The sequence below is a fragment of the Plecotus auritus genome, assembly GCF_963455305.1.
Source record: "Plecotus auritus genome assembly, chromosome: 3".
NCBI lineage: Eukaryota > Metazoa > Chordata > Mammalia > Chiroptera > Vespertilionidae > Plecotus > Plecotus auritus.
The window spans coordinates 144,193,506-144,219,354 of NC_137772.1; the positions used below are offsets into that span (position 1 = coordinate 144,193,506).

At 39.8% G+C, this 25,849-nt stretch overlaps 1 protein-coding gene across 1 annotated transcript; it reads left to right on the forward strand.

The window, feature by feature from the left end:
- Positions 1–213: 213 nt before the first annotated feature.
- On the forward strand, positions 214–19,824 carry TSPAN19 (tetraspanin 19; the record flags this gene model as incomplete). The annotated part of the gene is made up of 8 exons (XM_080661116.1): positions 214–279; positions 369–441; positions 9,131–9,255; positions 11,036–11,110; positions 14,226–14,336; positions 16,388–16,531; positions 18,500–18,583; positions 19,756–19,824. 8 exons carry the CDS (start codon positions 214–216, stop codon positions 19,822–19,824), a joined length of 747 nt encoding a protein of 248 aa, XP_080517242.1.
- Positions 19,825–25,849: the final 6,025 nt, after the last annotated feature.

The window sequence follows — 25,849 nt, forward strand, 5'->3', positions numbered from 1 at the left end:
GAGAAAGACAGGTACAGTTTCAAGATAACGTCAATATTTTCTTATATTTAGAGGGCAGAAGGGAATGCGATATTGACCACTGGTATGAGAAGAAAAATGTACAAATAAACAACATTAGTTAGCAGAATCATTTAAAGTTGTTACTATGGCAAGTGTTTATAGTACAAGTTTTGTTTATCTTTTCAGAATCATCAGTATCTTGGGAGAAAAAGAATGTTAAGGAAAAGCAAATCATTAATTTTAAAATACTTTCTTAACCTCATTAATGGAGCTTTCCTGGTAAGATTCTTCAAAATTATTTTATCTAGAAAAAATGCAATGAATTTTTATTAGCAATTACTAAAAATCACATTGACTTTTTTTTGTAGGTTCTTGGACTTTTACTCATGGGATTTGCTGCATGGCTTTTATTAGATAGAAATAATTTTTTCACTACTCTAAGTATGTACCTATTTTCATTTTCCTCTCTGAATTAAACAAGGCATTCCATTTTAAACAATTGCATGCATGATTTATTCAGCAGGTGGCAGTACTTCTCTAAAATTCAATTTTTTTTTTTTCTGAAGGTCTTTGTCATTTGGTTTTAGAAACACCTTATTAAATGACAGAACTTAAATCCAAGACCATAAAGTAGAGAAAATTTTGAGAGAGAAAACTAGGAATTTTGGACAAGAGGAATGAGAGAAATGGAAGATTGTAATTATTCTACTAACTCTGGACCTTTACAAGGAAGACTTGAAAAGATAATGGAGATCAACATAGATTCACTGCCCAAGTTAAATATTCTCTTCTAAACCTCAGTTACCATCTATTCTCATCACCACATGTTTAGAAATAAAATATATTTCCTATACAAACAACGTAAGTGTCCATCAGTGGACAAATGGATAAAGAAGATGGGAGATAGATAGATGATAGGAGATAGATAGATGATAGATAGATAGACAGACATATATAGGAATATTATTCAGCCATGAGAAAGAAGGAAATTCTGCCATTTGTGACATAATGTATAGACATTGAAAATATTATACTAAGTGATATAGACAGACAGAGAAGGACAAATACTATATGATATGACATACACACTGGCCAGATTATTATGATCTCTGAACGCATAGTAATCTGGTCACTCAGTGTGTGTGTGTGTGTGTGTGTGTGTGTGTGTGTGTGTGTGTGTGTATTAGAGTGCATGAATTCATGCATGGGTGAGGTCTGGCCAGCCTGGCCAACGGGAGGGGACAATCGGCTGTTGGCCGGCCTGCCTGCTGGTCGAACTCTTGGTCGAGGGGACAATTTGCATATTAGCCTTCTGTTATATTATAGGATATACACTGAGTGGCCAGATTATTATGCATTCAGAGATCATAATAATCTGGCCACTCAGTGTATGTAGAATTAAAAAAAACAACTTTGTAAAAACAGAGTAGAATGGTAGTTATCAGGGTTAAGGAGTAGTGGAATTGGAGATATATTGTTTAAGGGTACAAACATAATTAGTAGATAAATAAATTCTGGCAACTTTATGCACAATGTAGTAATTATAGTCAACAACACTGTATTATAATTCAAAGATAGTAAAAGACTAAATCTTAACTATTCACAATACAAAAAGAAATGATAAATATGTGATAGGCTAAAGGCATTAGTTAAGGCTACTATAGTAATCACTTTATAGTATATAAATGTACCAAGCCAACACATGGTACACTTTAAACTTACACAATGTTTTATGCCAATTTTATTTCAATACCAATATTTCCCATAGAATTCTGAACTTGAGGTCAAAAGACTCTAGGATTAATCTCACCCCAGGTATCCAAGATTGTGAAACATATAACCTATCAGCAGCCATATTTTATCTTATAAATTGAAGCACAGCAACAGCTGTTCTGAAGAAAAAAGTGAGAGGAGTAAAATTCCAAAGAGAGAGACATGATCCATCTCTGATTTTTGCAAAGGCCCAAATGCATTTCCATACTTTCCCCAGTGTGTTTGTTCAGATATCTTGTGCATGTCTCCAGTATTTATTAAATATATTTTAATATATAATATTTTTTGTTTTTACATATTTATGTAAATATATATTTAAATATTTTCTAAATCTGAATACAGTAAGTGAATACATTTAACTTTATTTAAAATATGTTATATCTTTACATTGTCCTTATTTTACCATATCATGGTATGCTGTGGTCACTCTGGACTGAAGTTAATAGCCTAAGGATTATCCTATATAATAAAAGGCTAATATGCAAATAGACCAAATGGCGGAACAACCAGACAACCAGTAGCTATGACATGCGCTGACCACCAGGTGGCTTGTGCGGAACATGGTAGATGTTGGCTGTGGTGGGATGGTGGAGCAGGTGAGTGGGGGCACCAGACCAAGGCAAGCCTCTGGTGGTTACTGAAAATTCTTTGCTCCTATGTGCCATGGTCCCACCTGGCACTTGCACCTGTTCCTGGCGCCGGCCCTGCTCACACCTGCTGATGGCACCAGAGCTGCCATCTGCACCCACTGCCAGCGCCAGCCCCACTCGCACCAGCAGCCAGCGCCAGGGCCGCCACTCATACCCACTGCCGGTGCCCAGTGCTAGTCTTGATCACTCGGCGCCATCAGCAGGTGCAAGCGGTGGCTGCCAGCCTGATCACCCCTGAGGACTTCTCCACTTCCCCCTGCTCCTGGGGGGCAATCGGGGCAGCAGCCGCTGCTCGCACCCACTGCTGGCACCAGCCCCCATTACTCCCCGCCATCAGTGAGTGCGAGCAGGGCTGGCACCGTCAGTGCATGGGAGCAGGAGCAGTGGGAGCAGGGCTGCCGGCTGACAGGGGACTGGGGCCACGGCAGGAGGGGCTGGGTGGGGACACAGAGGATGGGCTGAGACCGGTCCCTGTGCCTACCATAGCCTCTTGGCCCACAGTTCCTTTCAAGGTGCACGAATTCATGCACTGGGCCCTAGTTTTCATATAAACATACTCAGTTGGCAGAAAGGAAGCGACATTTCAAGTACTCAATGACTATATATGGCTATTGGGTATTGTCTACCTTATTGGATATAGCATATGTAGAACTTTTCTTTCATTTCATTAAGTTCTACTGGACAACACTGCTAATTATTAAATATATGGCAAAACCATCTATTACAAGAGCCAACCTATTTCTTTTTTTTTTTTTTTTAAACTTGGAAAAAATTTTAATAAATATTTTTGCCATATCACAGAAGTTGGTATAATTTTTTTAAATAAATCTTTATTGTTCAGATTATTACAGGTGTTCCTCTATTTTTTCCCCATAGCTCCCCTCCACCTGATTCCCCACCCCACCCCATGCCCTTACCCCCTGCCACTGTCTTCATCCATAGGTGTAAGATTTTTGTCCAATCTCTTCCCACACCCCTCACACCCCCTTCCCCCTGAGAATTGTCAGTCAACTCCCTTTCTATGTCCCTGATTCTATTATATTCATCAGTCCATTCTGTTCATCAGATTTTTTATTCACTTGATTTTTAGATTCACTTGTTGGTAGGTATGTATTTGTTGTCATTTTGTTCATAATTTTTATCTTTACCTTTTTCTTCTTCTTCCTCTTCTTAAAGAATACCCTTCAGCATTTCATATAATCCTGGTTTGGTGGTGATGAACTCCTTTAGCTTTTTCTTGTCTGTGAAGCTCTTTATCTGACCTTCAATTCTGAATGATAGCTTTGTTAGGTAGAGTAATCTTGGTTGTAGATTCTTGCTGTTCATCACTTTGAATATTTCTTGCCACTCCCTTCTGGCCTGCATAGTTTCTGTTGAGAAATCAGCTGACAGTCGTAGGGGTACTCCCTTGTAGGTAACTAACTGTTTTTCTCTTGCTGCTTTCAAGATTCTCTCTTTGTATTTTGCCCTTGGCATTTTAATTATGATGTGTCTTGGTGTGGTCCTCTTTGGATTTCTTTTGTTTGGGGTTCTCTGTGCTTCCTGGACTTGTAAGTCTATTTCTTTCACCAGGTAGGGAGTTTTCTGTCATTATTTCTTCTAATAGGTTTTCAATATTTTGCTCTCTCTCTTCTTCTGGCACCCCAATAATTCAGATGTTGGTACGCTTAAAGTTGTCCCAGAGGCTCCTTACACTATCTTCATATTTTTGGATTCTTTTTTCTTTTTGTTTTTCTGGTTGGGTGTTTTTTGTTTCCTCATATTTCAGATCTTTGGTTTGATTCTTGGAGTCCTTTGATCTACAGTTGAAGTTCTGTATATTCTTTATTTCAGACAGTGAATGCTTAATTTCTGACTGGTCCTTTTCCATTTTTTTGGCATTCTCATTAAGGTCCTTAAAGGTCTCACTAAGCTCCTCGGAGGTCTCATCAAGTTTCTCGGCGGTTTTTAGAAGATTCTTGAGTAACCTTATAAATGTGGTTTTGAACTCTATGTCCAGTACTTTGCTTTCCTCCATTTCTTTCATTCATGACATGTTTCTTTGTCTCCGCATTTTGCTGCTTCCCTGTGTTGATGGAGTGATTTTCTGTGGTAGGTGACCAGTGGTTCAGCCTATCACCTGAGGTGGACACTCTTGGTGCACCCCTTTGTGGGCTTAGTGCAAAGTCTTGGTGTAGGTAAGCCTTGATTGCTATTGGTACACTGGGAGGAATTGACCTCCAGGCCAATTGGCTGTGAGGACCCACTGTGTCTATAATGGAAGAACTGCTGTGCTGGAGACACGCTTATAAGGGGCAGGACTTGTTTCAGTGGGGCTTTGGTGCTCACTGAGTCTGCCCCTTGAATGTGCCACTTATGGATGTGAGTAGTTGAAATCTGGTGTCATCTCACACTGACCACTAGATACACTAGCTTCTGGGTCTCCAATGGGGTGCTGGTCAGCTACTGTCTGAAGCCACCCAGCAGGAGCTACAGCGAGAACTACAGTTTTCTCCTCTTTGCTTGGGGTTTGGAGGTTTTGGAGCTGTCTGACCAGAGCTGCAGTTTGTTAGGTTAAGCTGCGATAAGGCAGACCATTTATATACAAAAGCCACTGGGTGAAGCTTGGGTGGGTTTGTAGATTGTGCGGGGCGGGGTCTCAGGGAGTCACTAGGCTAGGGTGTGGCAAAGAGCAATGGCTGCCAGTCAGCCGTCTCTGCGTCTCTGCGTCTCCGTGTTTCCAAGTCCCCGCATCCCGCACCCCAGTGCAGTGAACAATGATTGCTGCGCGCACCTCTGCAAGAAAGCCACCCTCACTTTCCGACCCGATGGCAGACAGTCCAGCTTCTCCCCATAGGATTTTGGGTCCCCCGTGTCTCCCCAGAAACTGGAGTTCAGAGTAATCGGGAGCTTGTCTCCCTTCAGGTTGAAAAAAGCAGCGAGCCCAGTCACCCGTCACCAGCCCAATTCACGCGCCTCCATACCTCAGCTTTTCAGCATTTGTGCACGTTTCAGTGCTCTTTTCTCTTTCCTTCTAGTTGTAGAACTTCCACTCAGCCAGCTTTCCCATGGTTCTGGGTGATAGATGTTTTGTCTTTTAGTTGTAGTTTTGAAATTGTTGTGCAAGGCAGCAGTTTAGGTGTTTACCTACACCACCATCTTGGTTCTCTCCACCAACCTATTTCTTAATGAATATCAAGTAAGAAAAAAACATGTTTATAGAAAAAATAAGCTAAATAAAAAGGTTTAATATGTAATACAGTGCTACAAAGTATTGAATAATGTAGTTAAACTTCAGCTATCCCTAAGTGCTTAGTATCTTTATTCTCTCCTCTTTATATAATTATTTGCTTATAGAAAAGTATTCATGATGTCTGAGTGCACTAGGGATTTGTAAGTAAATTGGTGTGTGGACCTTTCTATTTCTCTTTCCTTTCCCATAATAATGACAATAGTCATCTCCACTTAGGTAGTACTGACTGTGCCAGACACTGGGCAGAGCACTAATTTAATAATGGAGTAATTGTGTGCAACTCATTTTTTGTTCCTTTTCCCCCTCCATTTGGACTTGACAGATAATTCTCATTAACCCTAATGTTCTTACTTATGAAAAACCCCTGCAAAGGTAGCCAGAAACTTATTCTTGAAGGTTTTTTTCAAACAAAATGGATATTTAATGTAACAAATCTGAGAGAGATTGCTGCGTCATTCAGAAACCTCAGTTCTTTCTATATCGTTGCTCTGCTATTTCCTAAAGTTGTCCTTGACTGGCTCAACACCAGGTTTGCTTTCTAGGATGTGAGATGTGCAAAAGAGAAGTAGAAGGCAAGTGATTTTTTTATTTAAAGATGGAAGCCTAAAGTTGCACACTTTATTCATGTATTTAAAATAGTAAAATCTCAATTATGGTTTCAGGATGTGGAATTGAAAATAACCATTTTGAGGCAAGAAATGTTTGGCCCTCCCCTCTTTGTTATCCCATCTTTCAATTAATTTACCTGTTTTAAAAGTATTCTGCCCTCACCTCTCCATCTGTAATAATACCATGCCAACTAAAGTCCTCGATTGTCTTTTGCCACTGCAATAGCCTCTGATAGCCTTGTGCTCTTATCTCCTTTCTCAGCCATCTTCCAAATGTCACTGAAGTAATTCATTTAAAAGGCAAATTTAGCTATGTAACATGAAACGCCTTTCTCTGGCTACCCATTGCCATTATCTATTCAAATGACAAATACACTTATAGAGCATATTTTATATGTTGGTTGCTATTGTGAGCTGAGGATACAGTTGTATACAAGAAAGATAAAGGTCCTGTCCTCATGGGTTTTAATTCTGGTGAAGAGGACTAGCAAATACCACATAACATGTCCGTTATGTGTCCCCTGCCAAACCTCCCCATTCTCACCAGCCTCAAACAGTAAGCACCAGCAAAGCAGGGCTTCCTACACACAATGCGCTGTTCCGAGCCTCCAGATGCTTCTACTGTTCCACTGTAGGTATTTCTAATTATCATTTAAAGCCTAAATTTGGGTGTTACCTCCTCCCCACCCCTACTGGATTAGGTGCTCTTGTACCCAAAAGTATGCTGCTAATTGTTTAACAGGTTTTGTGATGGAGAGTTTTGATTGATGGTATTTGTTGATTTTTATGGTTTAACCACTACTATAATGGTCAGTTTTAAAGTGCCAATGTGAAGTGAGTCGGCTTTCATATTTTTCAAAAAATTAACAGTTGCCTTTTTCCCCCTTACCTGAGGATATGCTTTATTGATTTTTGAAAGAGAGAGCGAGAGAGCAGTAGAGAAACATTTATATGAGAGAGAAACATCAATCGGTTGCCTCTCATACCTGCCTGGACTGGGGATCGAATCTGCAACCTTTTTTGGTGTGTGGGTGACACTCCAACCACCTGGCCAGGGCAACAGTGCCTTTCATGAGCCAGAGCAAGTGGCTCCAGCACACCACTTTCTCTTCCATAGAACCTATGGCATATTTTATGTATTTATTCTTCTTGCTTTTAAACAAGTATTTACCAATTTTTAGTGTTCTACAGTCTGTGCCATAGCATAAGCATTTAACAGTTAATCTATTGAGGCCCAGTGCACGAAATTCATGCACGGGGGGGGGGGGGGGAGAACGGTCCCTCAGCACAGATTGCGAGAGGGCGCAGGCCAGGCCGAGGGACTCCACCGGTGCACAATCGGGGCGGGGGAGGGACGCGGGAGCTTGGCCAATAGGGGAGGGACTGTGGGAGGGCTCCAGGGCGTGTCCGGCCTATCTTGCTCAGTAACCTACTGGTCAGAGCGTCTGCCCTCTGGTGGTCAGTGCACGTCTTAGCGACTGGTCGACCAGTCAACTGTCTGCCCCCTGGTGGTCAGTGCACATCATAGCCAGTGGTTCAGCGGCCTTAGCATATCATTAGCATATTATACTTTGATTGGTTGAATGGACAACCAGACAACTGGACACTTAGCATATTAGGCTTTTATTATATAGGACAGGGGTCCTCAAACTTTTTAAACAGGGGTCCAGTTCACTGTCCCTCAGACCGTTGGAGGGCCGGACTATAGTTAAAAAAAAAAAACTATGAACAAATTCCTATGCGCACTGTGGGCCCGGGACGAGTTGGCTGCTAAGCAGGACAGGCAGCGGCACCCGGCGGGCCAGATAAATGTCCTCGGCGGGCCACATGTGGCCCGCGGGCCGTAGTTTGAGGATCCCTGATATAGGATATCCCTCTAGTACAGAAAGCTCAATCTAGATGTGGAGAGAATAAAATCTAGCTTTAATAGGGCCATATTAGCAATAAACTCAGGGTAGCCTTTGAACATAATTTAGGTACTTAAATTTTTTTGATGAATAAATAAAAGAAATGCATATTTGAATGTACATTAGTTGTAGAAAAGTTCATCTTAGTGAAACATGAAAATTAAACTGGAACACATGGTTTTTCCTCTGGGCAGGATGCAAAGGTGATTTCCCGGGTTCTTGTCCAGGTGGATTTGAAGAATGAAGCCACGGACAAAAGGTGGTATAGGAAAAGGTGGCAATTTATTAGGAAACAAGCACAGAGTCCCACGTGGGGACAGGGAGAGAGACCCAATAAGTCCCTCTTTCCTAAGGTTTATGAAGACTGCAGTACTTTGTGTCCTGATATCCCCTCTGATTGGTCACTAGAGCAGCTTCAGAGCTCAAACCCCACATGGGGTTCCCGTCTTTTTCTCCCTTTTCTTTTTCTATTCCCTGTGGCTTTCCTCTTTATTCTGTGAATGAGTGGATTCCTCTCCCTTTATTCTGCAAATGTATACCTTCTGGCAGGTCCCAGCCTTCTTATTCTGCGACTGTGTGCCTTCTGGTTGCTCCCAGCTTTTGCAGCTCTGTGGTTCTCCCCCATGGACCCCCTAATTCCTAAAACTTCCTAAACCTGCCTATTTTACCCCTAAAAACTCCATTCATTAGAAAAAAATGCTTATTTTTATGGAAGTTAATTAAGATAAGGCAAAGGTAAAGATTTCTTCAGAAACTGAAGAAATTCTCCATCATGCCATTAAAAGAAGAAAAGTTGTTTCTGTAAGTAAGTAAGAGGGTCTAGAAAAAAGTTTTAAAAAGAGTGAGAAAGAATCCTAGTAGTTTGGCAACAGCTGCTTAGAGAAAATTTGGGTTGCTGCATTTATTACTAAATAGAAAACAAATATTACTTAATAATAAGTTATTTTATTATTTCCACAGATGAAAGTAATCACTTGATAGTATATATTTTTGGAATTTTGATTGGAACTGGATCAGCTATTGTTCTTCTTTTTCTCTTGGGTTATTTGGGAATTCAATATAAAGTCAGATGGCTCCTAATTCTGGTATGTATTTCATTTCAATAGCCTGAAAGTATATCTTTGATTTTGAATGTCCAAGTCACACAGTTGAACTGAATGATTTATGTTATCACAGCATTTCAGTACAGTGTTCTCTTGGGTATAAGGCAACTGAATCCACCCCTTCCAAGAAAGACCTCTACGTAGAATTTGAGGGGAGCGTTTTCCATGGATCAAATCTGTACTTCAATACTTGTGCACTTAGATATTAATTTTTAGTACAAAGTCAATAGGGATCTGTTTTTTAAGGTGAACTACAATTAACTAACGTAGGAATGTGAAGATTAATTAATATCAGTATAAAGTATATTCAAGTCAACAAGCATTGTAGCTTAGCATGCAAAAGGAAACACATCCTGTGGTCAGCACATTTCCTCCTTGTGCGCATGCCATGTAGGAAACTGACTTATAACTGAGATCAAAATTTATTATTTAACAAAGAGAAATATAACTGCTGAGAAGAGCAAACTCTAGCCTCTGGCTAGTATTCTCTCTCCCAAGACATAACAAGAAAAGATAAATTACAATCAGGAATATAAACTGAACATGAGCCGTTTATCATACATGTGGTAGCTATAGATCACAACTAACACACTTAAATGGACTATAGTTGCCGGAAACTGATCATTGTCTCACTAATTAGAAAGATATGGACAGGGAACCGGGAAGGCTGGTCAACAACCTTCATTGCTCTGAAACATCAGAGCTAGTTCGCTCACTGTTTAGTTGAGACATTGTTAGCTGAAGCAGCCTCCACCTCTGTTTCTCCTATGTAAATTTCTGTTATTGGATTTTCCTGCCTAAAGGCTATGGGTGTATCCCATAGACTTAATAAAATGGATAGCAAGGCCAGAGCGGGGAGTCGTCCTCCCACTAGAGGTGGACTCCCCGCCTGGCCCCCAATATTCCCAAATTAATACTTTTCTAGTCTTTTTTCATTTGTGTGCGGCCTTCTCCAGAACCCGAACCCTGAACCGGAACCCTGAGCCACACAGGACGTGAAAGGGGTTCCCACAATAGTGTTTAACATTTCTTTTAAATCTAATTAATTTTAATTCACAGGCACTCTCCTGTCAAGAAGATAAATAATAAATTTAACTGCAGTGATTGTGTCCTGCTGGGAAGAATGCAGAAATACTTACTTTTCATGTAGCAGTGAAGGTCTGGGTGGTCACTCTAGAGCCAGCCGTGGGCAAACTACGGCCCGCGAGTCGGATCCAGCCCGTTTGGCTGTTCTATCCGGCCCGCGGAGCCGAAAGAGCAGAGGGTTCTCTTGCTCTCCCCTCTGCTCCTTTACTTTGAATTTATATTAGTTCACACAAACACTCCATCCATGCTTTTGTTCCGGCCCTCCGGTCCAGTTTAAGAACTCATTGTGGCCCTCGAGTCAAAAAGTTTGCCCACCCCTGGTAGACACTGATTTTCAGTCTACTCTGGTCAAGGGAATTGACTAATTGAATTTCCTTCTGTGACGGTTTTAGATCTGAATGAAGATGGTATCAACATCTCCTTAGACCACATAATCTGTGAGGGTTCTATCACTTCCTTCTCTCTTGCTCTTATCCAAATGCTCACTGATATTTTTTTCTTTTGCTGTTTTGTTTTAATAGTTTTGATATTGTATATGAGAACTGGAAACTTCAGCAATACCTATGTGTATTTTAAGACTGAGTATTTCTTATGGTCTACACTTTCCCATCATTGTAGCATCTAAAAATATGTTAAAAGCATAGTTGTCATCTCTATTTTTTTTTTTCTGTTTTAGTATGCAGTACTGTTAATGTGGGTCCTTGGTGTTCAGGTTGTACTTTCAGCACTCATCTTCACAAAGAAAGAGGAGGTATGGAAAGATCAGCCTTTTTTTTTTTTTTTTTAATCTAAAGAAAATTGAATACATTAGATTTTTGAGACCTATAAGCCTATACTAAAAGCTAAAAATAAATGTCTCTGGGAGTAAAAAGAGTCAATGAAAGTACTAGAATTCTGTACAGGAGGGAACCAGGTGTCAGATGGGAAGGGTGGGTTTGGGAACTTGTCTTTTACTCTGCTTGCAGAAGACTGAGAATGTACAAATAATAAAGAATGTGGAGGTAGAGGAGAAGATGCTGAATGTGGGAAATCCAAAATTGGCCCCCCAGCCCACCCTGGCTACCATTGCTGACCCAATCACTATATTCTCTTCTATAAGGAAATATTTTCAACTTTTATTCATTTAAAATTTAATTATTTCATTAAGTAGACTGGAAAAAAAGATAGACTGAATAATTCATGTATTTTGCACCAGTGTGGCCATGAGTAAGATAGTTAAATTAATTAGGTAAATTCAAAATAACACATAATAAATTGCATGAAGAAACTTTTCATAACAAAACCTACCTATTACAGCCTAAGGTTACTTTTAATCCTTCAAGAAATGTCTGTTTCAGGGTAGTCGGGGCTGTCTTTGTATTAGTGGAATTGTCCTATAGTAAAAAGAGCATGGACTTGAAGTCATACAGATTTGCATATGACTAGATACTTAATAGCCTGAAGCCTAGTCTTCATCTGTATCCTCTGGTTAATGCCTATTTACCTTACAAAGAAACTGACAATTTTCAAAGTTCCTGTCATTGAGTAGCTACTCAAGAGGCCTCTTCCTTCCCTTCATTAATTTTAAATGAGCTCTTGATTAATTTCTTGCTTCCAAGCATTCAAATTATCTCTATATGTAGGTACCTATGTAAGGGCCAAACCTAACAAAATCTTCCTTTAGGGTACCATTGCCCTCCACCTTTATTAGCTATCTTATACTTAACATCTACCCTGGGTATCTAACCACTCAGGGCCTGTTGTTAATGGCCTGGCATTTGTAGCTAAAATTTCTTCTCTCTACATCCAAAATGTGTGTGTGTGTGTGTGTGTGTGTGTGTGTGTGTGTGTGTACAGCAGGTAAGGTCTGTAAAGCTGCTTTGGTGGAAAAGCATCAGTTCCCAACCAATAAGCTTCTAACTACTGATAGAACTAGTGATAAAACCTGAATATAATATAATACTTAAGAAACCCTAACACATAAATGTAGTGTATCACCCTCACCCATATTTACTTAAGTATTATTCACATACTTTTCTCTATCTACTTTAAGAATAATAAAAATCACCTATATTTATAAAAGGCTAATATGCAAAGTGTCCTTTTGGGAGTTCCACTGGGAGACCAGGAGTTTGATCACTCACTATGACCACTATGACGTGCGCTGACCACCAGGGGGCAGCACGAAACAAAGGGAGGTCCAGGCCAGCAGCCGGAAGGCCCCGATCGGCCCTGATTGCCGACCAGGCCAAGGGATCCTACCCATGCATGAATTTTGTGCACCAGGCCTCTAGTTTAATAATAACTACCATGAGCCAGGACTGTGATAAGCATGTTCTAGGCATTATATTATTGATCCTCTTAGAGGTGCACTGTTAATCCTACTTTCTAGTACAGGAAACTGAGGCTCTGGGAGGAGAAATACTTGCTTAAATATATCATGGCCAAATGACAGCCTGGACTTGAACCCCTATTAACTCATCCCAGAGAAGAACAGCTTTGTTTACATTGATTTGTCTTCTACATTCAAAGTTGATTAAACTTTTAGGAGCTTCTAAATCTCTTATGCCATTCACAATGCCTAATTCAGTGTTGGAGATGCACTAGGGCTTCAAAGGATGTTTGTCAAATTAAATATGTGTGAGGGAATTTTATTTATATAGTAGTCACACAGATTATTTAGGAAACTTATTTTACTCTTATGTACAAAGGTGTGATTCATAAGTGCTTTGGATCTCCCAAATAATGCTTAGAGGGTAAATGAGAACTTGAGTCTGTCCTCTCCTGGCAACACTATAGAATGCAAAACATCATTTTCTATTCTAAATAAAAATTAACTTAGAGAATAAGTTAGATAACATATAGCTCTAAGTAACATTTTATGTCATTCTAATCTTCTTACATATATTAAAGCATAGATATATAAGTAACTGCATATGGGTTTGACTTGTGCAGATATTTTAATTATTATAATATTCTCACCAGTTATTTAATTTTCATTACTCAAAGACAGCAAAATATAAGGAAATGTTATTAGACTGGAATTTAAATAAAACATATATAGACGTCTCAGCTCCTCTTCCTTATTCATGTAAACAAAGCAAATAATTATTCTCTGAGTATTTGTCTTCTTTTTTTTTTAATTTTTTTTTTAATATATTTTATTGATTTTTTACAGAGAGGAAGGGAGAGGGATAGAGAGTTAGAAACATCGATGAGAGAGAAACATCGATCAGCTGCCTCCTGCACACCTCCCACTGGGGATGTGCCCGCAACCAAGGTACATGCCCTTGACCGGAATCGAACCCGGGACCCTTCAGTCCGCAGGCCGACGCTCTATCCATTGAGCCAAACCGGTTTCGGCTGAGTATTTGTCTTCTTGTTCATAAAATGGGAATAGTATCTGTTCTTTCTAAGTTTTGGCATTTTGGGGAACCAAATTAGAGATTAGTTATGAAAGTCATGAACTTTTGAATGGTTAAGTCAGCCGTGGGCAAACTACGGCCCACGGGCCGGATCCGGCCCGTTCAGCTGTTCTATCTGGCCCGCGGAGCCGAAAGAGAGGAGGGTTCTCTTGCTCTCCCCTCCGCTCCTTTACTTTGAATTTATATTAGTTCACACAAACACTCCATCCATGCTTTTGTTCCGGCCCTCCGGTCCAGTTTAAGAACCCATTGTGGCCCTCGAGTCAAAAAGTTTGCCCACCCCTGGGTTAAGTAAAACCAAATAAATCAGTACTCACTGAGATTGCTAAAAATAGGTATAAGGAAGAAAAAAAGCTTTTAGACATAAGCAGAAAACAAAAAACTAACTTTGAATACTCTTTTTATGAGGAGACATAAGGAAAGTTCCCATCAAAATTTCACTTTTTATATAATTTTCAACAGGTTCAGCAAGTATGGCATAATGAAATTGATTTAGTCATTTCTCAGTATGGATCTAAAGATGTGCCTGAAGACATACTTAAGTGGACTATTCTGAATGCTTTACAAAAAACAGTAAGATAAAATTAGCATAAAACTAAAAATTAGATGTCAGAGATGATCACTGTAGGGTAGATATGAATAGAGGGAAGGGTAGAGGATAGGGACTGAGAAATGAGACATTCTTTTATTTCTTCCAAAACAAATAGAGTATAATTGCATTGTCTCCACTTACAGATCTTAGTTGTATCTTCCTTTTGTTATTTACAGTTCCTTTTCTGGGTTAAGTGATGTGTATTTTAACCTGGTTTCCCTAGAAAAGTGTTGGTGGTCTTTGCCAAGTAGGGTCATTAGTCCTCCTGCACCCTTGGAGGTAAGTGTGAGCACAGTCCTAGCTAGCAGCAGAGTGGCATGATGGCTCCCATTTGAGCCTGCATGTTTGGATTACCACAGTAGCTTTGTGATCCCGGACAAGTAATTTTCTTAACTTCACATTTCATATTAGTAAAATGGGCAGAATAACTCCTACCTCTAGTTGGCAGGAATAAATGAAGTAATATACAGAATATTTAGAAACCCTTAGATCTGGAACATAGTAAGGAGCTAATACTTATTAGCTAATGTTGTTAGGGTTATTATTGAACAGTTCAGCTATTTCTGGGCAGTGAAGGGAATTGGTATGATCAGCCATCTAATTTACAGGAAGAGATCAGCACCTGGAATGTAGCATAATAAGTGCTTGATAAAGAAAGTAGCAAACATTTACATAGTACCAGCTCCTTTTGTAAGTGCTTTAACTCACTTAATCCTTCCAACCAATGAGGTCAAACTATCATTCTCATTTTATAGATGGAGGACATAGAGATTCAGTAACCGAGCCAGCGTTACCCAGTTAATAAGTGGCAGAGCCAACATCCAGTCCCAGACAATCCAGCACTAGATTTTGTATTCTTAACTGCCACTTTAGATGCCTCACATAGAAATAGTTCATTATTTTTAGTACCCTTACTAAACAAAATGCATTTTAGGAGAATTGAAATGTAATTATAAATGTTTTATTCTGCATATGTTTTCTCTGATGTATGTGAACTGTAGAGGTATTCCATTTCCAGATTGCATTACAACCTTTTTTTTTTTATGGTCATAAACTGATAAACGGGAAAACAATTCTATGTATGACATTACTATCATTAATGAGAATTCAGCTTAAAGTTCCTAACCATGAATATAATTGGTATATTATATGTAGGTTTGATTGATTTAACTAACTTTTAATATCCAAGCTCTAAAGCACTATTATAGTCATTCAACATTCCCAAGTTCTTGTCAAAATTGTTGGTACATGTTATGACATAGACAATACTAATGTTATAACTTTCAATAACAAGTTTAGAAAACAATGAAATATTCACTTTAACCATCTCTTGTTTTCTAGGTGTCAAATATATAAACTGATTTTTTTCACACCCTCCCACCTCAATAGGATAGGAAATGAGACATTTATTAGATGCTTGATCATCTCTATGACTATTTCTTTATCACCTTTTTGGTTCTTTGTTGCAGTTTTTCACACAATACAAAACTGAAAGTTAACATCTCACACTAATCCTAAAGAAAGTAGATTAACCCTCTAAATGTATATTAAACACATATGGCAGCATAGTGGGGATAAATATAAAGAAAGATAACTGCTATAGTTCAGAAGAGGATTCTTTCTTCTATGTTCTGGCCCGAAACATGGTTGTAGATTTGGTAAATCAAGCATACCTTTCATTCTGGACTCCTATAAATAAATTCAGATATAACAATTTCAGCCAAACATAGCCCACTTATCAAGTAGAGATCTTTACCTCTTGTTGACATCAACAATAGCAGCAACAATGTAATAGATTACCAGTGGTCGGCAAACTCATTAGTCAACAGAGCGGCAAACTCGCGAGCCGCATGTTGCTCGTGAACCACAGTTTGCCAACGACTGGATTAAACAAATGTGTACTCATTTTACTTAATTCACTACACTTTAACAGAGAATAAATTTATCATGAAAACACTTTAATGTGCATGGGCATTATAATTAACTGCATTTTGAATATTTTATGGTAAAATTCATAAAATCTTTTTCCTAGTTGCAGTGTTGTGGCCAACACAATTACACAGATTGGTTAAAGAATGAGAATAAAGAAAATTCAGAACAGGTACCATGTTCTTGCACGAATTCTACATTAAGAAAGTGGTTTTGTGATGAGCCACTGAATGCAACTTACTTAGAGGTAAAGATAAGTCAAAGAAGCTACAAATATTTTAAAGTGCCTTTTTAAAAATTTTATTTTGCAAGTCAATTTAGAATTCTGAGCCAATTTTTATATAAAGACAATGTTATTTCTGGGGGTTAGGTTCTTCAGTGACTTACTTAAATTGAACTCATATTTAGGTGATTGCAGTACTCTCTCAGGTATGTTATCTAATAAAGAGATAAGCCCTAACCGGTTTGGCTCAGTGGATAGAGCGTTGGCCTGTGGACTGAAGGGTCCTGGGTTTGATTCCGGTCAAGGGCATGTACCTTGGTTGCGGGCACATCCCCAGTAGGGACTGTGCAGGAGGCAGCTGATTGATGTCTCTCTCTCATCGGTGTTTCTAACTCTCTATCCCTCTCCCTTCCTCTCTATAAAAAATCAATAAAATATATAAAAATAAAAAAAGATAATATGCTAATTGACCCTCACACCATCGCAAAAGATGGCGGTGCCCACAGCCAATAAGGAGGGAATATGCTAATTGACTTCCCCACCCTCAAAGATGGTGGCATCCACAGCCAAAAAGGAGGGAATATGCTAAATGACTGCCACGCCCTAAAATATGGCAGCACCCACAGCCACAAGATGGCAGGGCCCAGCCCCCTCATCCCCACTAGGGCGGCAGGCACGCGGCAAGACCGGACCCACCCCTAGGTGGGCTCGGCCACTCTGCACGCCTGCCTCCAGAGTCCCCAGTCCCCTCAGCTCCCCAGCCTCCCAGGGCCAGCCCAAGGTGCAGGCAAGCCTCGGATGGTGGCTGCCCAGCCACCCAGGGCTGCCCGAGGCTCAGGTAACCAGGGCCGGCTGAGGCTTGTGTTGCCGGCAGTGGCAGCAGCAGAGGTGTGATGGGGCATCGCCTTCCCCTGATTGCCGAGTTGCCTCCTGCCCCTGAGGGCTCCCAGACTGTGAGAGGGGGCAGGCTGGGCTGAGGGACCCCCACTCCAGTGCATGAATTTTCATGCACCGGGCCTCTAGTATAAGAAATAAGTAAACTTTGTGGGAGTATGTGATCTACTGGTAAGTGCTACTAGAACTTGGGATGCCATCAACCTTTCTCCTCAACCTTCCTTTCCAAATCCTTTCAGAGGAAGGAGGCACTATGGGCAACTCTCACTATTGGTCGTAGAGCTGCCATACCAGTATTAAAGAGTATGGAGGTTGGCAGAAACTGAAGGGAGGGGATCCCAGCAATGACAAAAGTGGTATTCAGGTAAATTTGGCAAAATTGAGAGTACAGGTTCACCTGGATCAATGACTATTTAGAGGTATGGAATATTGATGAACTAGAGATTTCCATCCCAAGAACTTCTAATACTTTGCATAGTTTATTTACTAATGTCATTCTAATTTTAACATGTATCTTTTAATTATATAATTTATTCATAAATAGAGGATTTAAAAATTTTTTAAAATATTTTTATTTGATTTCAGAGAAGAAGGGAGAGGGAGAGAGAGATAGAAACATCAATGATGAGAGAGAATCATTGATGGGCTGCCTCCTGCACGCCCACACTGGGAATTGAGCCTGCAACCCAGGCACATGCCCTGACCGGGAATCGAACTGGTGACCTCTTGGCTCCCAAGTTGACACTCAACCCCTGGGCCACACCTGGCTAGACTAGAGGATTTTTTTTGAAGCTTCTGCTATTTGGGTACTAATCATTTTAGGTGCTGGTTATATACCCTATTAAGTTACACTTATCTGCAGTTAAATTCCTCTAAAACAATAAATTTCTGATCTCAATTGCATGACAACATCTTAGTAACTTTAAAAGTAGCAAGCAAGGTGTACTGTCAACATTTACTAAACTCTGAAAAGTCAGTGTCCAGTTAGACACTGACTTTTCAGAGTTTAGTAAATGTTTAATTTCTACGTCTCTTCTTATTGGTATTAGAATTACGTATAAAACTATGTCAATCTCCAAGTGACTTTTTTTTCCTTAGGGTTGTAAAAATAAAATCAACACATGGTATCAAGCTAATGCTTTATCATTAATTGGAATTAACTTTGGACTTTTGGTTTCAGAGGTAAGGTTTTGTTCCTGTTTTTAAAGATAAAAATATTAAGTATAAATAATACAGAATAATCTATGGAACAAACAGCTGGAGACCTAATCAAACAAGTTAATCGAATAGGAGCCAGGATCTTGAGACTGTTAGCACCAAGAGAGGGATAGGTCCAGCTGGAGGTGACATCCCTAAATCAGTTAAGTCAGTGGGGGATTGTTAATAAGGGGTCACAGTGGCCAGTATCATATAATTCCACTGCTTTGTATATTTAAAAAATACTTCCTATCTCAGCAGCCAGGGCACCATGTTGGCAAGTTGGCAGACTTCTGATATCTAGGCAGATGTTTGACATTAGTAAATCTATTCACTCATAGACTCATTCATTCATTCAGAAAATTTGGAGGGTGGTAAATATCTGCTGTCATTCAGATACGGTACTAGATTTTAGAGATACAATGGAAGCAACATAGACATATTTCATGACCTGAAGGATGCCAGCTACAGAGCTGAGATTCAGAAGCAAGACTTCATTTTCCAGTCTCAGTGACAACTGATAAGCACGTAAAGGCTATGGATTCAAGAAAACTGTAAGTGGACAAATTATTACAGTGCAGACTATAACGTTGGAATGAACATATAATGCACAGTTTGGGCAAAGTAGGATGACAGTTTCAATCGCCGAATGATGGTAAACCAAGACATTCTTACAAGCATTAGCATAGTGATTTTGAAATGCTTTGTGTCCAAGCTGAGGAGTGTAAGGAAAGACTGAGGTGAGGGGTGGTATCTGTGCTCCCTTTACTATCTACCTTTTACACATTACTTTTCATAATCCTGTGCCAAAAAGAGGCAGTTTTGTAAGACTGATGATATGGTTAGAAAGATGAACAAAAAACAGATCAGCAGTTCATCAAGGCAGCTAGCCCAATGATAGTCCATGTAATTAAAATTTAACAGTCTATTCATTCTAGTCCCCTCTATAAATGAGCTTGGTGACAACGAGGTTACTCTAGAAGACTCTCTCTGCAGACTTCTCATTAACAACCATATGTACCTTACTCTGAAATTTCTCACGCTATTTGATCTTTTTTCCCTTTACAGAATGCATTTTAGTGATTACACAGTAAATGCTGACATTGTAAATTATTATTGATTACATTTTGATCTGCTATTGTTTCCTTTTCTTCCAGGTTTTGCAAATCTTATTAACTGTCTCTTTCTTCAGACATATCAAGAACAGAATATTTGCAGAAATGTGATCTTTGGATTTAATTTGTCTGGAAGAAACCAGTTAATTGGCAAAATAACCACAATGTATTATTTTATTCCAAAAAGGTTCTGAATTACATTAGTGAAGTTTAAGAGTCATTGGAGTCATTGGTTACATGTAACATAAAACTTTTGAAATTATAATACATCACTCCATGAACTTTTTATTAATTTGGTTTTTCAACATATCAAATATTTCAAAATATCAAAATATTCTGCAGTTTAGAACTTTACTGTGACTTATTTTCTGAATTCAGGGGATATCACAGATATTAAAATCAAAATGTAGTTAAATACTACCATATATTTTGAGTTTCTTATACAGAAAATATTAATTAAGCAATTATAGCATGTACCTTACATTTGCAAATTTTAAGAAAATGATGCTGATTTATAGGAAATTTAAAAGATTGAAAATCTTCATGATACATCTCTACTGAACTAATCATTTATTTCTTCTGATAATGCTTACAAATTAATAATAAACTTAAAATTTTAGAGATTTGAATATATTTTGGTGGCAGTAATATCGTATTAAAATAACAATGTTTTTAAACAGTGGTAGAAAAAAATCTATTCTAAATGATCTCTGAATTCCAATACACATTTGCTTCTCTTTTTCCTTAAATTTTGTTGAGTGTGTGTATGCACAATTCCCTGGAGGAAATAAAAATAACCTAGTTTTCTTAAAAATGATAGTGTGAGAACAAAAAACATTGTTTTGAAAAATAAAAATAACTACTATAAAGATGTGAGCTGTTCTTATATTATTGTTGTCCTTTATAGCAAAAGTCTATTTTGACCTTGAGAAAATGAAGAAAGGATAGAGTAATTGAAGATCCTACATTGCTCCCACCCCTTTAGAGGGCTCACACTCATGCACTAATTCAATCATATCTCTTTTCATTTATATGTTCAGTACATGAAGATTTTAGAGACCTGTAGAACTTTCTTAAGTCAGCAAAAAAGAAAATAGAATTACCATTTTCTCAAAAGTGACCTGCCTTCATATAAGACATGCCTTATTATCCTTTAAGGAATATTATCTTGGGATTTAAAGCTCATTTTCAAATTCTTATTTTCTATAAAACATTAAACAAGAACACTGATAGCAAAAATCTGTCTCCTACTTGCGAGTTGAAAGTGGACTTACTGGTAATCACATAAATGTTATGTGAATACATATATTTGATTTTGCATCAAGGAAACAAAAATGTTTCTCTTGATACCAAATTGCCTATTTTAAGTTAATACAGTTAATTCACAAAATACATGCACCACTGATAGAATCTATCACCTTTATGGTGTATGGAATATTGTCTTGAAAGACAATGCTTTATACCTTGAATAAAATGAAGACTTGTTTGATAATATAAAATAGAATAGATCAGGATCATCTCTCTCTAACTTGCTTTTTCAAAAATGTTTGAAATAGAAAACTAAGTAAGTTCTGAAAATCAACCTGGACCAGAAGTGAACCATTCAATTTAGAATTTGGGGCAACAACGACTCCTTACTTCCCCTTCCAATTGTATCACTCACTAAAACCACAATTAACTGGCTTCAGACTCCTCATCTTCATTATGTTTCAAAATTTAGAGTGATTTTGTGATGGTACTATGTAAGTGCAACACTTTCAAATTCTTCTAGATAAGGATATGTGTATTCAGTCAGCAAGCCTTTATGGAGCACCTACTCTGTGCCGGGAGCATTACTCGCTGTTAGGATTTGAAGAGGGAGAGCCCCATATATAAATCCACCACAGGGCTGGCTTCAGGGGCATACGGCCTGCCCTAAAAAGAGCTCCACACTGGGTTTAGTACTTGGCAGCTCCCATCTTGACATTTTAATCATTTTGGAACAAAGGATGTCACATTTACATTTTGCACTGGGTTCTGTGATTCATTTGCTGGCCCTGTCCCTATAGTTAAACTCACACAGTCTCACATGAAAAAATGTTTTATATATGTGATATTCTTTCTAGACACACAGAAAGATTATGCCTAAGTATGCCTTACAGCAGTGGTTCTCTGTTGGAGACCGGGTGTAAGCTGACAAGGTCCTTGCACCTGAAGGGACTAGCAAGGCTGTCCCCTACCCACACAGTTTTCCCAGGTTTGTTTGGATGGCGTTCATCAGTAGAATGAGAGCAACCTTTCATAGTTTACCAAGAAGTCTGTAACTATTTACTGAGATTTGCTGTACTGAGAATTTGTCCTTCTGCTCTGTCTCTCCCTTAGAGATTAAGAGGAACAAAGAATACATTCCTCTGGACAGACCTCCTATTCAGTGTTTTGTGCACAAAAGGCATTACGCAGTTAATAAACTTGCTGCAGTCTCTCAATGACCTGTAGTCCTCCCGATCCCGCTCTCCTGTCTTTCTTTCTTTTCTCAATTCCCACCTCCCTACCTCAGCCCGGTTCAACCTGTCAGGCTGGCCCTGGCAATTGGCACCCGAAACGGGACCTGAGGACTTGGGAAGCAGACAGTGAGGAACTCCTCCGGATAAAGAGTGCACTCGTTAAGGTAAGGGAGGAGCAATTTTTTGATAGTAGTGGGTAAAGCATGGGACAGTTAGAATCTAGGGAAAATGCGCTTTATGGGCAAATGTTGCAGTCTATGCTCAACAGTAAAGGAACTAAGGTTAATGACAAGCAAGTATTAAAATTCATTCAGGAGGTCTGCCCTTGGTTTCCTGAGGAAGGGACTGTTAACTTAGAAACATGGCAGAAAGTTGGAGAACAAATGCACAATCATTATAAAGCCCTTGAGCCAAGTAAGACCCTGGTTGATGCATTTTCCTTATGGAATTTGATACGGGATTGTTTAGATGCCAGGTATGACCATAATCAACCATCTCTTAGGCCAGGAAAAAAGGAGAAGTAGTGTCATGGCACAAAAAAAAGGGGCCTAAAAAAGACAGTATATTAAAAAGGAATAATGTAAATTTTGAAGATAAATTAAATCCTCAAGATGAGGATCTTGAGGAAGCTGCTGCCCTTTATCATGATGATGATACAGGTGTTGTTCAGGTAAAAGAGGAGGAATAATATTTTTCTGCTGGAACTGAAGAGGTAGTGATATGGAGGATGTGTTAGAACACTTTTTAGAAGCATTAAAGCTTCTTGGCAAGAAAAAGAGAACCGGGGGGGCAGTTCCCGCCGCTCTCCGCTGCCCTGTGCAGCACCAGTTCCACTTTCCCCTCTCCGGATGGCTTTGCAGGAGGCACCAAAGTGTGGTGAGGAATTGGGCACTCACGCCTTCCCCGTTATGGAACGGGTGAACCCTAACACGGGACAGCGTGAGCGTACTTACGACCCGCTTCCTTTTAAAACCCTGAAGGAGTTAAAAACAGCCTGTGCTCAGTATGGGCCCACTTCCCCTTATACTTTAACCACCTTGGAAACTATAGCCTCAGAGGCTCTCCCACCCAATGATTGGAGAGCTATTGCCAAGGCTTGTTTATCAGGAGGGGATTATCTCTTGTAGAAATCAGAATATGATGAAAAGGCTAAGGAACAAGCTGCTCGTAATCGAGCTGCCCAGATTAATATTTCTCATGAAATGCTGGTAGGAGAAGGAGCCTATGCTGATACCCATAATCAAATTCAATGCCCCCAGGAAGCTTATGGGCAAATTAATGGAGCTGGGACCAGAGCCTGGAAAAGGTTACCCACCTCTGGTCAGAAAACAGAGGAGCTCTCAAAAATTATTCAAGGGCCAGATGATAAGTATCAGGATTTTGTCTCTCGACTATTACAAGCTGTTGGCTGAGTAGCAGTGGATGGAGAGGCTGGCATGTTCATAGTCAAACAGTTGGCGTATGAAAATGCCAACACTGCCTGTCAAGCTGCATTGCGGCCCTATCAAAGAAAAGGGACTCTCTCAGATTGTATCCGCATTTGCGCAGACATCGGCCCCTCATATGTACAAGGAGTCGCCATTGCGGCCGCATTAACGGGAACCACCATTGAAGGAATTCTTCAGCAACAGTTTAGCACAGGGAAAAGTCAAACACACAAGTGCTTCACTTGTGGAGGGGCGGGACACGTGGCAAGGCAGTGTCCCTCTAATAAAGGGGTTAATAAAGGAAATGGCAGAGGTCCCAAACAACCTGCAGTATGCCCTAAATGTAAAAGAGGAAAAGATTGGGCAAATGAGTGTAGATCCAAGGCAGATGTCCAGGGAAATTCCTTGCCTCAGCAGCAGTCGGGAAACTCCCGAAAGGGGCCAGCCCAGCCCCGGCAAATAATAGGGGCATTGTCTGTTTACCCTCCTGTCCCTGTGCCACCTCAGGGCCAGCTGGCTGCACAACACCCGGCCTGCCCCAGGGAGCTAAACGGATACAAGAGTTATTCCGAGCAACCCCCGGAAGTGCCGGATTGGACCTTGGATCCATAGGACAATATGTGTTAACTCCAGAATTGGGACCACAGGCCATCCCTACAGGTGTGTATGGACCTACTCCTAAAGGGATGTTTGGCCTTCTGCTAGGTAGAAGCAGCTTAACTATGAAAGGATTATAAGTTTTCCAGGGGTAATTGATGCGGATTATGAAGGGGAAATCAAAATTATGGCCTCTGCCCCCCGAAATATCATCACCATCACCTCAGATATAAAAATTGCTCAATTGATTTTGCTCCCACTGCCTGCCACAGGCAATTTACTTTCCATAGAGTATCGGGGAGCCAGGGGTTTTGGTTCCCCGGACAAGGCATATTGGGTACAAGCTATTTCTCATGCAAGGCCTGAGAGAACTTCACTTATACAAGGGAAAAGATTTACAGGGATTTTAGATACAGGAGCAGATATTTCTGTCATAAGCTTAGCTCACTGGCCTAAACAGTGGCCCCATAGAGAAGCTATGACACAACTTCAAGGAATAGGTCAAACCAACTCTCCTTTACAGAGTTCACAAATGTTAAAGTGGCAAGACAATGAAGGTCACTCTGGGTTATATCGGCCATATGTCTTGCCAGGGATCCCTGTGAATTTATGGGGACGAGACATTTTGTCTGCCCTGGGTGTTGCCCTTGTTACCACCCCAGCTCAGGGAAATTTTTAGGGGGGGTTATTGTTTCTCCTGTTATCCACACAGCTGACAAGATATCTTGGAAATCAGATGACCCTGTATGGGTAGAGCAGTGGCCCCTTTCCAAAGAAAAAATACAAGCTGCTCATGAGTTGGTACAGGAGCAACTCTGGCTAGGACATACAGAAGAGACTACCAGTCCTTGGAATACTCCTATTTTTATCATAAAAAAGAAATCAGGAAACTAGCGCCTTTTACAAGATTTAAGGGCAATAAACAAGACTATGGAGATTATGGGACCTTTACAGCCTGATCTCCCTTCCTCTGTAGCAATCCCTAATGGGATGAAGCTATTAGTACTAGATTTAAAGGATTGTTTTTTCACTATTCCTCTAGACCCCTCTGATTGCAAACACTTTGCATTCAGTGTCCCATCTACTAATTTTCAGGAACCCATACGCCGCTATCATTGGAAGGTATTGCCTCAGGGAATGGCTAATAGCCCTACCCTGGGTTAAAAGTTTGTTAGTCAGGCAATTCGCGGAGTTCGAGAGAAACATCCGCAGGCTTATATCATACACTATATGGATGACATTCTTTTAGCTCACTATACGGAATGTCAGTTAGAACAAGTGTATGATGACTTACAACAGGCTTTTCTTAAATCTGGATTAATTATTGCACCTGAAAAAGTTCAAAGACGAGACCCTTACCTATATCTTGGACATATCATAGAAGGAAGAAAAATTCGTCCTCAAAAGATTCAACTCAGAATAGACAAGCTAGAGACTTTAAATGATTTTCAAAATTTTTTAGGGGATGTCAACTGGATTAGGCCAAATTTAGGCATAACTACTAATGACCCTAAACCTTTATTTGATATTCTTCGTGGGGATAGCGACCCGCTCTCCCCTCGTCAGCTTACTCCTGCAGCTCGCAAGGCTATCTGCCACATAGAAGCTGCCTTAAAGAAACAATTTGTA